We start from the raw sequence: 15,702 nt of genomic DNA, 5'->3' as shown, positions 1-15,702 counted from the left end.
GATGACTGGGCCATCTCTGTCAGAAATTCCCGTAGTTTTTGTTGAATTGGACATGCTGAACAAGCAGCTTGAAATTGTTCTCTTGTAACTGTAGTGAGAGTGCTTGTAATAAGCACAACCATTACATTCTCATCCTCCAGTGGACCATCTGGTGAAGGCAAAGGCAGGCGAGAAAGTCAATCAGCGACCACATTTTGGTTTCCAGGCTTATATTCCAGTTCATAATTGAAAGAGCGTAGCCTTGCAGACAATCGAGCAATGCGGTATCCTGCTCTTCCCAGTCCTTTTGTGGTGAGCAGCATCGTCAAAGGGCTGTGGTCTGTGCGCAACTTGAACGTGCGGCCCCACAGGTAAGTTCTCCATTTTTCAGTAGCTCAGACACAAGCAAGGGCTTCTTTTTCGACTGTAGAATATTTTCTCTCAGCATTACTTAGTATCCCTAAAGCAAATGCAACAGTCTTCTCTGTGTTGTCCTCATGCAGTTGTGTGAGAACAGCCCCAAGTCCATAATCAGAAGCATCAGTAGTTACAACTGTGGGCAATGCAGGACTGAATAGTGCAAGTACTGGACTGTGTACAATCAAGTCTTTCACTGTTTCAAAACTAGCTTGTGCATCCGTTGTCCACACTAAGGTTGAACTTCTCCATAGTAATGCCCGTAATGGTTCAATGACAGAAGCATAATTGGGAATGAATTTTGCATACCAGGAGGTAAGACCCAAGAAGGTAAGGTTTGCAAATCTGTTGGAGGAGGAGCATTTGAAATTGCCAGGATATGATCTGGATCAGATTTTAGTCCAGCCTGTGAAATTGTATGCCCCAGAAAGGAGAGTTCAGTTTGTCAAAATTTGCATTTGGACCTATTGAACTGGAGGCCTACTGTGCTGATGCAGTTTAGTACAGACTACAGGTTATTGTCATGCTCCTCAGAAGTATTTCCAAACACGGATAATATCATCCAGATAGCACTGAACTCCATGTTGATTCTTCAGAATCAATTCGATCATTTTTTGAAAAAAGAAAAGGAGTACTTGTGGCACCTTAGAGACTAACAAATTTATTTGAGCATAAGCTTTCGTGAGCTACAGCTCACTTCATCGGATGCTCAAATAAATTGGTTAGTCTCTAAGGTGCCCCAAGTACTCCTTTTCTTTTTTGCGAATACAGACTAACATGGCTGCCACTCCGAAACCTATCATTTTTTGAAAGGCACTTGGGGCAGATGTGAGACCGTATGGAACACGTTTAAAACAAAATAGTCCCTCATGTGTAATAAATGCTGTGAGGTTTCTGCTATCTTCATGCAATATAAACTGGTGGTATGCGCTCTGCTAATCAAGAGTAGAAAACATCTTTGCTCCACAGAGTTCTGCAAATACTTCTTGTATGTGAGGAAGAGGATGGCTGTCAATCACAATAGCTTTATTTGGCTCCCTTAAGTCCGCACAAAGGCGAATGCCTCCACCCTTCTTCTGCGTCACTACTATAAGTGAAACCCATTCCAAGGAGTTGATCTCTTCAATAATGTCCTTTTGAACAAGTTTTCTAAGTTCCTCTGAAACAGCTTCCCTGGCTGAAAATGGTAAGTGCCATAACTTCTGCCGTACAGGCATCACATTATTCCGCATTTTAACTTTATGCAGAAACCCATAAGCACAGCCGAGTTTCTCCTCAACCTGGTGTTGGGTCCTAGCTGAAACTGGTGTGTGTACCGCAAGAGTGCTTTGCTGAAGAAGATTAATTCGTCCATTAACTATCCTGAGATTTAAAGCAGCCAATAAATCTCTGTCAAGAATAGGAGTGCCTTTGTGGACAATGTAGAACTCTGCAGTTACACAGCAATCACCAAAAGTAACTATTACTGGCAGGCAGCCATGTACTGGAATATGGTTTTTCAAATAGCACACCAAGTGAAGTTTGGGTTCAGTAAGAGGCACATCTTTAAAGTAAGGCAGAAAGATGGAATCAGGTAGCATAGATACTGCTGAGCCAGTGTCCAACATTAGCTGAATATAGTGTGGTTTGCCTAAGGGTATGGCGGAAATGTTTACAGTGCACTTTCTGTTCTTGAATATGAGCAGTAGTGATTTTGTCCACGCTCAGCACAGTAACATCTGGTATTGTAACTACATGCACCTGTTGATTGAACTGGCTACTGCGACATACTTTAGCAAAATGTTCAGTCTTTTGGCAATGATTGCACTGAGCTACTTTTGCTGGACATCCTGTGTAGCTTGCAAGGTGTTATGGTGATCCACAGCAAAAACATGCTTTTACTGTATCTTGAATTTGCTAATTTGGTGGTTTTTCATTAGTTTTCCTCTTGCAATTGTGTGTCTGCAGTGGTAGTGAACTTTTCTGCAAAGGAGTCACAGCCTGGACTTTGCCTCCTGCATCCATGCTCATTATTTTGGCTTCAGCTTATGGCTGACTCAATCTGAGTAGCAATGGTTATCGCTTTTTCTAGTGTAAGTTATGGTTCTAGAAGTAAGCGTTCTCTTACATGAAGCATGGTTGTTTTCTCAATGAGCTGGTCTCTAATCATCTTATCTGCCATATTCCCAAAGTCACAAATTACAATCAGAAAAGGAGTACTTGTGGCACCTTAGAGACTAACCAATTTATTTTAGCATAAGCTTTCGTGAGCTACAGCTCACTTCATCGAATGCATACTGTGGAAAGTGTAGAAGATCTTTTTATACACACAAAGCATGAAAAAATACCTCCCCCCACCCCACTCTCTTGCTGGTAATAGCTTATCTAAAGTGATCATTCTCCTTACAATGTGTATGATAATCAAGGTGGGCCATTTCCAGCACAAATCCAGGGTTTAACAAGAACGTCTGAGGGGGAGGGGTAGGAAAAAACAAGCGGAAATAGGTTACCTTGCATAATGACTTAGCCACTCCCAGTCTCTATTCAAGCCTAAGTTAATTGTATCCAATTTGCAAATGAATTGCAATTCAACAGTCTCTTGCTATTACCAGCAGGAGAGTGGGTTTGTGTGTGGGGGTGGGGGAGAAAACCTGGATTTGTGCTGGAAATGGCCCAACTTAATTATCATACACATTGTAAAGAGAGTGATCACTTTAGATAAGCTATTACCAGCAGGAGAGTGGGGTGGGGGGAGGTATTTTTTCATGCTTTGTGTGTATAAAAAGATCTTCTACACTTTCCACAGTATGTATCCGATGAAGTGAGCTGTAGCTCACGAAAGCTTATGCTCAGATAAATTGGTTAGTCTCTAAGGTGCCACAAGTACTCCTTTTCTTTTTGCAAAGACAGACTAACACGGCTGTTACTCTGAAACCTGTTCTTACTTCAGAAATCTCTGTAGCACTGATTGCAAGCAGATAAGTCTCAAACATATGGATCCAGGTAGTAAAAGCAATTGGAGGCTCACCTGGGCTTTGCAGAAAGGGTGCAGGTGGGTTCAGAGGCAAAAGATTCATCCTCATTGCCAAAATGTTGTATCAACCAGGCAGGGTACTAACAAGCTTCAACAGGACTTTATTTTCAAAGTGGAAACCTCTTTACCAAGCTGCTGCTGCACCCTCTGTAGCTTTCTCCCAGCCTCTCAACTCCTCCCCCCTCCTTCCTCTTTCCTGTCCTTTCAGACTCCCAACAGTCAGTGCTCCCAATTCTAATAATTACAAGCAACATCTAAACACCTCTATCCTGCAAACAGTTATGCCTCTGGAGGGCATCCATGCATAGGCGTTTGCAGGATTGGGGCTTTAGTGAATGAATACTGGAGCAAATGTGGCTAGGCCTAGCTCATGACATTGGTATGGTTACATTTCAAACAAAGTTTACATGGGTATTAATGGCTTAAGGTAAGAAAGACAAGGATTCTTTTAACAACACAATTCTTTTGGAGTGTTGTAGGTATCTGAAAACTGTGGTCTTAATGATTTTAAAAAAAAAATCCTATGTTCCTAATCAATACATGGTAAATAGTTAAAACTGGAAGAACTTGACCATGGATGCTGTTTATTTGTTTGGCCTTTCAATTAGAGTTGGATTCCAGACAAGAGATTTTCATTAAGTTTTAGAATTTGTTTGGGGAGAGGTATTGGAAACCATTAAGGCCAGATCTTTGCTATCTGGTGTAGTTCTGGATCATCAGAGTACTCCCATTGACTCAGAAGTAGCAAGCACTAGGTGTGGTGTTAGGAGTTTTGTAGGATGAAGACCTTATTGCAAGCTCTTTGACACATGGCTTTGGAGTTTGCAGACAGATCCCTGCTTCAGTGTGCTTCAGGGCTTCTACTCTTCAGTTTTTGAGTTGGTGACACACACACAATGTGAAAACAGGAGAACTTTGCCTGTTTCTACAGGGCTCTGTTGCACTCGTTTAAAATACCCATAACCCGCCAGTTGATGTTTTACTTCCCTTCATGTTTTCAGTGTTGTCACTTGTTTGTTTGTGGTTTTGTTTGTTGTCTGTGTTGCTTTATTACTACTTTTTCCTGTTCTATGTGTGTGCAGTATTCATCCAATTAAGAATTGACATCCCATAGAAATGGTATAAGCCTGAGTGAATACCTTCTGCTCTCCTTTCCAGTATCAGACAATATTGTATTAATATTTGCAATGAGACCATGACTATTTCTAGTTGGCTCATAGATTTGTTTAGCATCTTAAAGCTGGGCTGTGTGCGCAGATAATATGCATGCAAGAGGGATAGTTTGGGGAACTGCAAAAGTGGGTAGCATGCTAGTGTTTTGGCAGATGCTTCATTTTTTGAGAGCAGCTTTCCCTGAAGATTTAGTGGTCTATGATAAGAGGAGGTTATTAAATTGGGCCTCTGGTGCATATTTTTAATACTTTTGCTTAATGCCCAAGACTGTGTTTTATTTCTATAGCTGTTTTCAGTAGGCCACATTTTGGTGTGTTTACTATCTTGAGTCTTTAGAAAGGATTCATGTACTCCAAGGGTAGTGTCAATTTTCTTTTTATTTGATTTCATATTAAATACACATCTTAAGCAGTGCACCTTGATAATTATCCCTTGTTTTAATATTCTTTCTTCTTCTTCCATACCTATGAACTGTTTAAAAATATATTTTATATCTAGGATTTTTGTTTGTACTGGTGGCTCACATCCACACATTACCTCAATATTGGTGGAGCACATAACAAAATTCATTCCTCACATGGATGGAAAAAATTAGAGGGAACATTGGTGATGACTCCGTCTTGGGTGGATGGGCCAATGCTGGGGCCCATTACCTCTCAGTGATTGATTTCCATTCCAAGTCCATAAAGTAGATTTTCAGTATAAATGCTTTGTTCCTTACATACGCCCCATTCGTTGATCTCTCAGTCATTGTCTTCATCAGTTATGAGCTTTTTGTAGATGCCTCTGTCATGGAGTCACCGGGTCAATGCTCTGGAACTACTCTGTATGAAGCCAGTCAGGACTCTGGGGAGCCACCTCTCTCTGATTGTACTGTCTCCAGGGCAGACGCTTACGCAGCTTCGACCTTCCTGGGTCTGACCTCGGAATGTTTAGCATCCCCTTCCACACCGTGCGCTTCCTGCAGTGAGTCCGCCTGGACGGGGCTCCTGGGGAAGCTAGAGAGAGTCCTGCAGCGCAACTCCACAGTCAGACATGACTCTCAGCCAGACGGTAAACCAGAAGGTTTATTAGGTGACAGGAACACAGCGTAGAACAGAGCTTGCTATCACAGAAATCAGTGACTTTCAGCCAAGTCCAGCTTGGAAGTCCTGGGACAGATGCCTTGGACTCCCCCTCTTCCAGTCCCCCCACGCGGACTTCCAGCGACCCAACCCCCGACACCCCCCGTTGCTCCTTCTCCGACTCTGTCTTGCTTCCTGGGCAAAATATGTCACCTAGTCACACCCCTCTCCTGGGTCTCAGGTTACATAAGTGCAGGCAGCTGGGAAGCTTCACCTGCCCCGAGGGCCTCAGCAAAAATCAAGTACCCAATTCTCACCACCAGAGTATTGGTGCAGTTCACTGGGAAACTGAGGTACACACAGGATTAGTATAGGACAGTAAGACTCACAGGCAGCACCCACTTTGTTACAGCCACGCATGCTCTCCCCTATGGATAAATACCCTCCAAGAGATGTTTGGTGTGATGGGTTTGTCAGGTCTCAGGTGAGAGCTGCTGGCAAAGACCAAGAGACCCTTTGCCAAGGGATCTCTGTGTCACTGTGTGACCCCAGTAGGCCAGGGAGGGGACAACTTTCTGCCAATGGCCTTCAGGACAGGGGCTGAGTTCACTGCAGTGGCCCTGATCCCCTCTCCCATTTCCCTTCTCGGTGTGCAGTCTGGGATGCTGCCCCACTTCCTGCTCCCCAGGACACCCCGTATCTTCTCCATGTGCCAAACTTCTGGCAGCCCGCAGTGAGAGGCCATCCAGCCCATCAAACTGGTGCCAAAGTGCTGGGCCTCAGGCCTTCTGGGGTGGACCTCTGTGAGTCCAAATGACCCCTGCCCCGGGATGCTACAGGGGCATGTCCTTCTAGTGCGTCAGGGCTCCACCCTCTGGCTGAGATCTCGGGGCACTTTCTTCCTTTCTTGGGTACCAGATGAAACAGCAAAAGAGCCGACTGTCGGCAAACAAGGGTAAATAAAGGAATGAAAGAAAAGAAAGTGTGTGTTGGGGGGGGGAAACTGTGGACAGATCCCATCAGCATATGGGCCTTTCTTACTTCTGGGGGGCCTGGGAGCGTCTCAGTCGCCTTCAGAGTTTACTGGGTCTCCAGCACAAGTTTCAGCCCGCTCCCCCTTTGAGCTCTGGAGATCCCCACCCTCCCTCAGTGAAGGTCAGAGCCCCCAATGCTGTCAGCCCTCTCTTTTGGGCTGGAGATGCTCCACAGACTGTTCCCTTTCCAGGGTTGCCCCCCTCTGAGTAGAGTAGGCCTCTTCTGTTAACTCCTAATCCAGTCCTGGCCTGGTTTGCACGTGTGGAGGGGGTGGGCCAGTCCAGACTAAAGCAGCAGTTTAACCGCTTCTGTGCCAGCATGGGGTTTATATAGCCTTTCACTAGCACCCAGGCCCAGGGAATGACCCCCTATCAGCCCCATGCCTGAGGTGGTGGGGTGACCCACTGGCAGCATTGCCTTTGAGGGTACTGGATCCTCCTTCTCCCACTCCCTCCTCTCCCCCTTTACTACCACCACAATGCCTGTCACCATCACTTTCTGAGGGGTGACCCCCAGAAAATGTGTTTTGTTATCTGTTTCCCTACCCCCCCCAGGATCCATTGTGCACCCTCTGTCACTCACCTGTGTCTCAGGAGTTAAGGTGGGTCATGGGGTGCAGGTGATGCTATGCTGGAGATCCATCATCATTGAGGGAGTGGCAGCCTTGACCCTCCTTGAAGGTTGCCAGGATGCTGATGTGCACTGGAGGAGAACTGGGGCTTGGTGGAGTCCATGGACCATTTGGCCCACACGGTGCCACTGTGAAGCCTGCTCTGCATGGCTGCCAATTGCTGCTGGTGGCGTTGCGCCCGTAAGTCTCTGTAACGCTGTCTTCAGTGACTCGAGAGCATGAGCACCAGCCTCAGGCAGACTGGTAAGAAGCAGGGCACAAACCCCAAATTGGTTGTGAGATCGATATGTAGATTTCACCAACCAAATATGAAGTATAAACGCTTCATACACTGTAACAGCATTAGCATGGAATCACAGACAGGCCCCTTGGGTCATCCCATAGATCTCACCATGCAGGTGAGCTCACCTTTGTGACATATGGTCCCTTACACCAGGGGTTCTCACCCTTTTTCTTTCTGAGCCCCCCCTCCACCTCCCGCAACATGCTATAAAAACTCCACAGCCCAAGTGGGCCACAGTAACTGGTTTTCTGCATATAAAAGTCAGAGCTGGCAGTAGGGGACAGCAAGCAGGGCAACTGCCTGGGGCCCCATGCCCCATACATTGCTTAGGCTTTGGCTTCAGCCCCAGGTGGTAGGGCTCAGTGCCCCCAGACTTCAGCTCCATGCACTGGGACTTCAGCTTTCTGCCCTGGGCCTTGGCAAGTCTAATGCTGGCCTTCCTTGGCAGCTCCGCTTAAACCTTCTCGTGCCCCCCCCCAGGGTTCCCCAGTCCCCTGGTTGAGAACCACTGCCTTTCACCTTGAATCACAGCAATCTTCAGGTTACTGCCAGTCCCAAAGGACCAGGCACTTACTTAGGTCAATTGAGTCTTAGATCTCACAACAAAGACAACACTTGTAGCCAGTCCTGTAATAACCTGTATTATGATTTATTTAGAAGGAAACAAGAGTTGTTTACAGAGTTAAAGCAGGTAATCATAGATGCAGAGGAGTTAGTCTTAAATTTCAAAAGGTAATAGAAGCTTCTATAATAAGGAAGCTCTACATATCCTTTAGGACTAACACAGGCTAAGCAGCTTGGGATCTCTTGCTTATGCCTAGAAACTTTGCCCCCCAGAGTCCAAGCAGCATACAGATAATCCGTTCCTTCTGTATGGGGTTTTTTAATCCCCTTCCTGCCATGTGCTCTGAGCTGCAAACTCAGCTAATGGGAAGTCAAGAGCACAACAACAGTCTTTTGCCTTCTTTAACATCCCATAATAGTCTGTCTGGTGTTGATGGACCTTTCCTGCCAGGCAGGGTGTAATGCATTCCATTGACAATCAGCACTTCACACAAGTAAAATCTCTCTCCTTTCTGCTGATTTACAGAGCCACCGAGGCTCACGATGCAACTAGTCAGATATTAACCCAGGCAGCAACTGACAGGCATTCAATAAAGTCTAAACACATTTTTATAATTCTCATACCTGTTCTAACAATACTAACACAGGTGAGCCAGACTGATTCCAGCTCTGCATTTGTCCATGTTCAATTAAGACATGGGGGCTTTTGCAAGAGCTAACACCTCATCTGCCAGTGTCACAGGCAGGATGGGCAGGGATGGTGTCTCTAGCCTCTGTTTGACAGAAGCTGGGAATGGGTGACAGGGGATGGATAACTTGATGATGACCTGTTCTGTTCATTCCCTCTGAAGCACCTGGCATTGGCCACTGAGCTAGATGGACCATTGGTCTGTCGCAGTGGGCTGTTCTTATGTTCACAGTCTCTGTCAGGAATATTTACTCATTTGGACTCACTGGGAAGCCACAGAAAGAAACAAGGTGTGCTGAGACAAGAATGCCCCATCTGAGCGCCTGAGCCGGGTCACTCTTCCCAAAATCTGAAACTAGGCCCAGACCATGAAAGGGGGCACTCCCAGGAGAGACTGTATAAAAGGCTGAAGCATCAAACAACTTTGTAAACCTGAGACAGTTGCTTTGGGGACAATGACAAGGAGAATCCCCCAAGGTGACTCCTTTTATTCTGCTGTTCTCTGGCCTTTGGTTCATAGACCCATAGAACTGGAAGGGACCTCAAGAGGGCATCTAGTCCAGTCCTCTGCACTCAAGGCAGGATTAAGTGTTATCTAGACCATCCCTGACAGGTGTTTGTCCATCTTGCTCTTAAATATCCCCAATGATGGAGATTCCACAACCTCCCTAGGCAATTTATTCCAGTCCTTAACCACTCTGACAGTTAGGATGTTTTTCCTAATCTCCAGCCTAAACTACTCTTGCTGCAATTTAAGCCCATTGCTTCTTGTCCTATCCTTAGAGGTTAAAAAGAACAATTTTTCTCCCTCCTCCTTGTAACAACCTTTTATGTACTTGAAAATTATCATGTGCCCTCTCAGTCTTCTCTTCTCCAGAATAAACAAACCCAATTTTTTCAATCTTCCCTCATAAATCACATTTTCTAGACCTTCAGTCATTTTTGTTGCCCTTCTTTGGACTTTCTCCAAGTTGTCCACATCTTTCCTGAAATGTGGCACCCAGAACTGGACACAGTACTCCAGTTGTGGCCTAATCAGCGCAGAGTAGAGCAAAAGAATTACTCCTCGGGTCTTGCTTACAATACTCCTGCTAATACATCCCAGAATGATGTTTGCTTTTTTGCAACAGTGTTACAGTGTTGACTCCTACTTAGCTTGTGATCCACTATGATCCCCAGATCCCTTTCCGCAGTACTCCTTCCTAGGCAGTCATTTCCCATTTTGTATGTGTGCAACTGATTGTTCCTTCCTAAGTGGAGTACTTTGCATTTGTCCTTTTTGAATTTCATCCTTTTTACTTCAGAACATTTCTCCAGTTTGTCCAGGTTATTTTGAATTTGAATCCTACCCTCCAAAGCACTTGCAACTCTCCCAGCTTGGTATAGTCTACAAACTTGATAAGTGTAACAGAGAGACTCTGTTACTGGGAGGGTTTCACCATGTCTCAGAGGGTTCCACCCTGGTGGGAGGGGGCTAGGCCTGTACTGGAATAAGGTCACTCTGTGCTTCACAGCATGGCAGAACCTAGAATGTCCATTAGGAGGGAAAAATCCTGGGGGGAATCGGCATGTGGAATGGACAAAAGCCCCATCTGAATTCTCTCACGTTGCCCTTCTTGCCCTGGCAGGCTACAGAATAATGTCCATGTTTTGCTCCAGATCATCCCATCCTCCCAGGAGGAAGGAAATGGCTGCTGTGGAGCTGGCTCAGGTAAGGGATTATCAGGGAGCTGGTAGTGGGTTCTGTTTGGAGGGAGAGGAGGAGTAAAGGAGGTGGGAGCTGCTGGAGGTGGTGGAAGGCAGGAAATATCTAGGGAGGAGAAAGGAAGGGGACCGGATATGACAAACCTGCTGAGACGTGTGTAATCTAGGGTGTGATGGGTTGTCACCCCCAGGGTGCAGTCTGGTGGGCTTCTGGGAACCGCTGTGCCCTCTAACCCTCAAGCTGTGCTGGCTCTTCTCACACTGCTTTGCTGGAGATTCAGCCAGCATCTCCAGGCCCTGTTATCACCTAGCAAAACAGCAGGTGGCGCCATACACCCAACTAAGCTACCTGAGTGCTTTACCTAAGCCACTCAAGGACAGCTAGAAGACAACAGCCAATTTCCCAGGTCCTCAACCTTGCACACCTGCTGTCGTAGAAATCCACAATTATACCATCTTATAGTGCACAGGGATCTGTATAATGTAAGCTCATTAATATAGTTCTCCTTCCCCTTGATATGGGAAAGATATGCACAACAAGCTTGTGCTAACCAAGCTGAGATTTTCCCCAGACACTTCACTCAAAATACACTGGTTAAGATAAAGCATCAAACAAGTTTATGAACTACAGAAAGATAGGTTTTAAGTGATTATAAGTGATAGCAAACAGATCAAAGCAGATTACTTAGCAAATAACCAAAAACTCAAACTAAGATTAACATAATGATGGACAGAATTTGAATTAGCAATTTCTCACCTTGACTGATCATACAAGCAATCCACCAGGTTTCCATACACAAGCTAAAAATTCCTTTACCCTGGCACCAACACTTTTCCCAGTTCAGGCTTTGTTCCTCAGGTGTTTCCAGGAGTTCTCTTGTTTGGGGAATGAGGCCAAGAGATGATTTCACACCCCACGTTATGTACCTTTTCTATATGGCAAGAACCCTTTGTTCCAAAGTCAGTTCCCAGTCCAGTTTGTGAAAAACTACAGGTACCAAAATGGAGTTCAATGTCATGTGGTCTGGTGGCATGCCCTAGCATGCCCTGCTGAGTGCTAAGCTCTTGCATGGTCCATTGTGTATTGTCCTTGTTGATGATCCATCAGCACTGTCTGGCTTCTTCATTGTTGTACCTGAAAGGCTAGTTGTGGTGTTACCCAGAATAAGCTCATTTGAAATACAGATACATAGTCAATATCCATAACTTCAGATACAAACATGATCCATACACACAAATAGGATAATCATATTCGGCAAATCATAACTTTTCCAATGACACTGCACATGATGCATCTTGCACAAAATGCATCATAATTATGTCCTAGTCATATTATAATCATACCAGTATGCTGAATATGGGGTGTAGTGTCAGATAGGACCTAATTTCAAGGCACAGGAGTTGGGAATGGAACTTCCCCTCTTTGTGGAACAGGAAATAACCCTCCAGCCAGAGCTGGGAAAACTTCCCAGACTCCCAGTGCTGCTGTCTGAATCTACTGACATTTCATTAGACACCACCACCCCCAATCTTTGTGGCAACAGCAAACTTTATCAGTGATGATTTTATATTCTCTTCTAGGTCATTGATAAGAATGTTAAATAGTACAGGGCCAAGAACCAATCCTTGCAGGAACCCACTAGAAATAAATCCACTCAACCATGGTTCCGCATTTACAATCCCAGTTTTTAATCTATTTAATGTATGCCATGTTTATTTTGTATCATTCTAGTTTTTTAGTCAAATAATGTGCTGAACGATGTCGTATGCCTTACAGAAGTCTAGGTATATTACATCAATATTATTAGCTGCAACCAAACTTTTGATCTCATCCAATAAGAATATCCAGATAGTTTGATAGAATCTATTTTCCCTAAACCTTTGTTCATGGGTACTAATTATATTACTCTCCTTTAATTCTTTATTAACGAAATCCAGTATCGGTTGCTCCATTATCTTTCCCAGTATCGATGTCAGACTGACTCTCTTGTAATTAGCTTGGTCATCTCTTTTACACTTTTTAATGTTGGTACAGAATTAGCTTTATTCCAGTCTTCTGAAAATTTGCCAGTGTTCCAAGTCCTAATTAAAATCAACATTAATAGTCCACCACATCCCTCCACCAGGTCTTTTAAAACTCTTAGATACAAGTTATCTGGACCCGCTTATTTAAACATCTCTAATTTTAATTCTCCAAATCCAGGAGAGAAATATTTATTGAAGACTTTTACCTCTTCTGCATTATTTTTGGTAATTCTGCCATTTCCGTCTTGTAATTTACTACTACCATTGTTAGGATTAATATACTTTTTAAAACGTCCTTCTTATTTTTGTTCATTGGTCATTGATTTCTGATAGCTTCCCTTACCAGTTTTCTACAGTTCCGACCTTCTAACTTATATTCTTTACTGTTGACTTCCCCTTTCTTCCATATATTTTATTGGGCGAGTGTTGGGATTCCTACCAGGGAGCCACCAGCAGGGTCCAGAAACAGCCCCATCTCCTCTATCAAGTTCTGGCTAGTAGGTATGTGATAAATGTGAAGACCCTGCCTCCGTCTGTCAGCTGGGAGACACAAAGTTTCTCTCTTTCTACCCTCTGATGCCTCCTGGCTGCTCTAAGCAAGGTGGGGTGGGACTCTGTTAACATGTGCATCCTGGAGCTTCCATTTACCTGGTACTGCTGTTCCGTGAATAGTGGGGTTGTGACTGGGGCAGCAGGTACTGAGTGTTGGACTCTTGCTTTTTCAGGGGCTGGTGACTTTCAAGGAGGTGGCTGTGCATTTCACCAGGGAAGAGCGGGCTCTGCTGGCTCCCTTTCAGAGAGCCCTCTACAGGGATGTAATGCAGGAGAACTATGAGACGGTGGTCTTGCTGGGTAAGGAGTCCTGTCTCCTCTGTTATTAGAAGCTGTGCAATCTCTAAAGAACCTGAGTAGTAATAACTTTATACCTTTATTCGTCATAAAAGTTTTGATAAGTTTCCTTGCCCCCCTTTTTTTGCTTTATCTCCCAGCCACTAGAATAATTTTTGGACATGTACCTTTTTGATGCTGTCAGTCGTTTTAAAATTGCATTTAATGTATCCTTATTGGATACATTAATAACTATGTTAATAACTGTAGCTTTCATGGTTTTTCTCATTTTAAGAGGAAAATATGCCACCTTTAGAATTCTAAATTAAGTAAATAGATGTATGACTCATGCATGGCTTGTGTGACAGTCAGATGAGCTCCTCTTTTGATAGGAGAGCATATAATGTTGCCATTCAGGACCCCACAGGTGAAGGGAGAACAGAGCCATGGGAGGGTAGGAGAAGGGGGGAGTAGATAATCCTGGGGTGCGATGACATGGGGAGAATGCATGCAGGAGTAGAGCTAAAAAGCAGCAGGGAGGGAAGAGGTAGTGAGATGAGGAGGGAACAGAAGAAGCTCCCAAGGTGCTGGGAGGTGGTGCCAGCTGAGAGTAATGGGAAGAAGAGGAGGGGAGTGTGTAGGAAGGGCACCCAGCAAGTGGGCTGGGTAGGTCAGTGGGAAGGAGGAGAGGTTTGGGGATCTAGATCTTAAACCCTGAATCCCTACCCAAGCTTTATTGCTTTACAGCCTGCACTCCAGTTTTATTTCTGTTCAGTTTCAATTCATTATAAATTTTTTCTCAAATATTACTATTTTAACTCTTGCCCTCTCTCTCCCACTCATTACCCCGTTCCCCCATATAACCTCCCCATCTCTATGCACAGCGACCCCGGCCACCGTTCCTGAGTCCTTGCTGCATTCCTCCCTCCCATAGCAGGGCCGCTACCCAGGCACAAATGGGCACTTTTTTGATGATGTCACAGGCTGGTAGTGTAGCCTGTACAATTTTTACACCTATAAGATTACATATTGGGGTACATCTTGCCCTGGTACACGGCTACTCTGTTAATTGAGAAGATGAAATTTGGTGAAACACACAGAAACTTGATTTAATACAGACAGTTATAATTGAAATCATAGGCAAGGATCAATACACATAACAACTGGACAAGATAAGTATAGTAAAGACGGTCTTGCACTGTGCATACTTACAAGTTATGGACACCACTGGAAACAAAGATCGAGGGGCAAGGAAGCCCATCAGAATGAAGGCCCAGATTCAGTTTACATTGTCTCGGGGACCCGACAAAATGAAAAAATGGTAACTAGGAGAGGTATTTTATCCGCTTCCTTATGGCAGTAGGATGGCTGATTACCATATCTGCTCCTTTACAAGATTACAAGAATGTCAATAGCTGCCCCAACCCATACATGGCCTTTAGGAAGTCCATAATTAAGCATCAAGCATTAATACTCATGATTTACATCACTTATTTATTAATAATTCCAATATATGAATGCGGTCCAACTGCTGAGATACTGCATAGCAATCTAATTGCTAAAGCCCGCCCCAAACTTCCTTCTTTCAGAATCCTGTGGTGTATTGCACCTGTTTGTGGTTCCTCATTAGTCTCTCAAAATGAGCGTGCAAAATATCTAACTTGGGACTCTCTCCTTAGACCTATTCCGGGAGTAAATCCCAGACTTCAGCATAACTACTCCCACAAAGCCTCAACCTAATATAAGGCCCTTAACCGTAGAAAGCTTAATAACCCATTTATTTCTGTTCACCTCCTTGCCCCCCATGTATGTTCCAAGCTAATAAGCAATACTCTGATAATGACGTTTTACCTCTAGCGAGTATAAAATTGCCCACAAGACATAGATCATAAAATCAGGTCAGGGTCAACAGGAGTGAGAGTTTGGAGAGAGTCTTGTCTCCCTTCTCCCCATCTGTATCAGCCACTAGCTGTCTTTCCACAAGACTCCTTGGATCTTTGAGCCTGTCCCTCCTGAGGTTGCGTGGCCCAGTTCTTGTTTCTTACATTCTCCTTTTCTAGACGAATTAGAGGCTGTTGCTCCTGAATTTTAGTGTTTATTTCCCCAACCTTCTCCACACAGTGTGGGAGTTTAATTCTCCCTCCCATTTCACCTGAGTCACTAGATTTCCTCATTCCCCAAAATGTGCTTTTGCAATGTCACAGTTCTGGGGTAGCTAAGCCTTTGTCTTGCCTCCATGCTCTGCTCAAGGAATGCCCTCTCGGGTATCAGGCCTCTAGCCAGCCCCTCTCTATGGCT

At 44.6% G+C, this 15,702-nt stretch overlaps 3 protein-coding genes across 15 annotated transcripts in view; 1 reads left to right on the top strand and 2 right to left on the bottom strand.

The window, feature by feature from the left end:
• LOC125629204 (uncharacterized) overlaps positions 1-15,702 on the bottom strand; it is a 570,105-nt gene that overhangs the window by 59,020 nt on the left and 495,383 nt on the right. The gene's annotated exons all lie outside the window — the stretch shown is intronic.
• The window catches only part of LOC125629208 (uncharacterized), a 333,186-nt gene that overhangs the window by 221,221 nt on the left and 96,263 nt on the right, over positions 1-15,702 (bottom strand). The window lies entirely within an intron of this gene.
• LOC125629220 (uncharacterized) overlaps positions 1-15,702 on the top strand; it is a 46,044-nt gene that overhangs the window by 20,304 nt on the left and 10,038 nt on the right. For 2 of the 9 annotated variants that reach the window (XM_075124139.1, XM_075124138.1), the window contains 2 exons: positions 10,476-10,558; positions 13,302-13,428. In XM_075124139.1, the coding sequence (XP_074980240.1) occupies positions 10,487-10,558; positions 13,302-13,428 (199 nt within the window). In that variant the 5' untranslated portion in view covers positions 10,476-10,486. Of the gene's footprint in view, positions 1-10,475; positions 10,559-10,619; positions 11,546-13,000; positions 13,078-13,301; positions 13,429-15,702 lie in introns of those variants that run through there. The other 7 variants (XM_048834635.2, XM_075124140.1, XM_075124135.1 and 4 more) reach the window with 5 other exon arrangements.

This window comes from Caretta caretta, chromosome 28, assembly GCF_965140235.1.
Source record: "Caretta caretta isolate rCarCar2 chromosome 28, rCarCar1.hap1, whole genome shotgun sequence".
NCBI lineage: Eukaryota > Metazoa > Chordata > Testudines > Cheloniidae > Caretta > Caretta caretta.
Note: the sequence above shows the minus strand (reverse complement) of the source record. Positions and strands in the feature narration are given on the sequence as shown.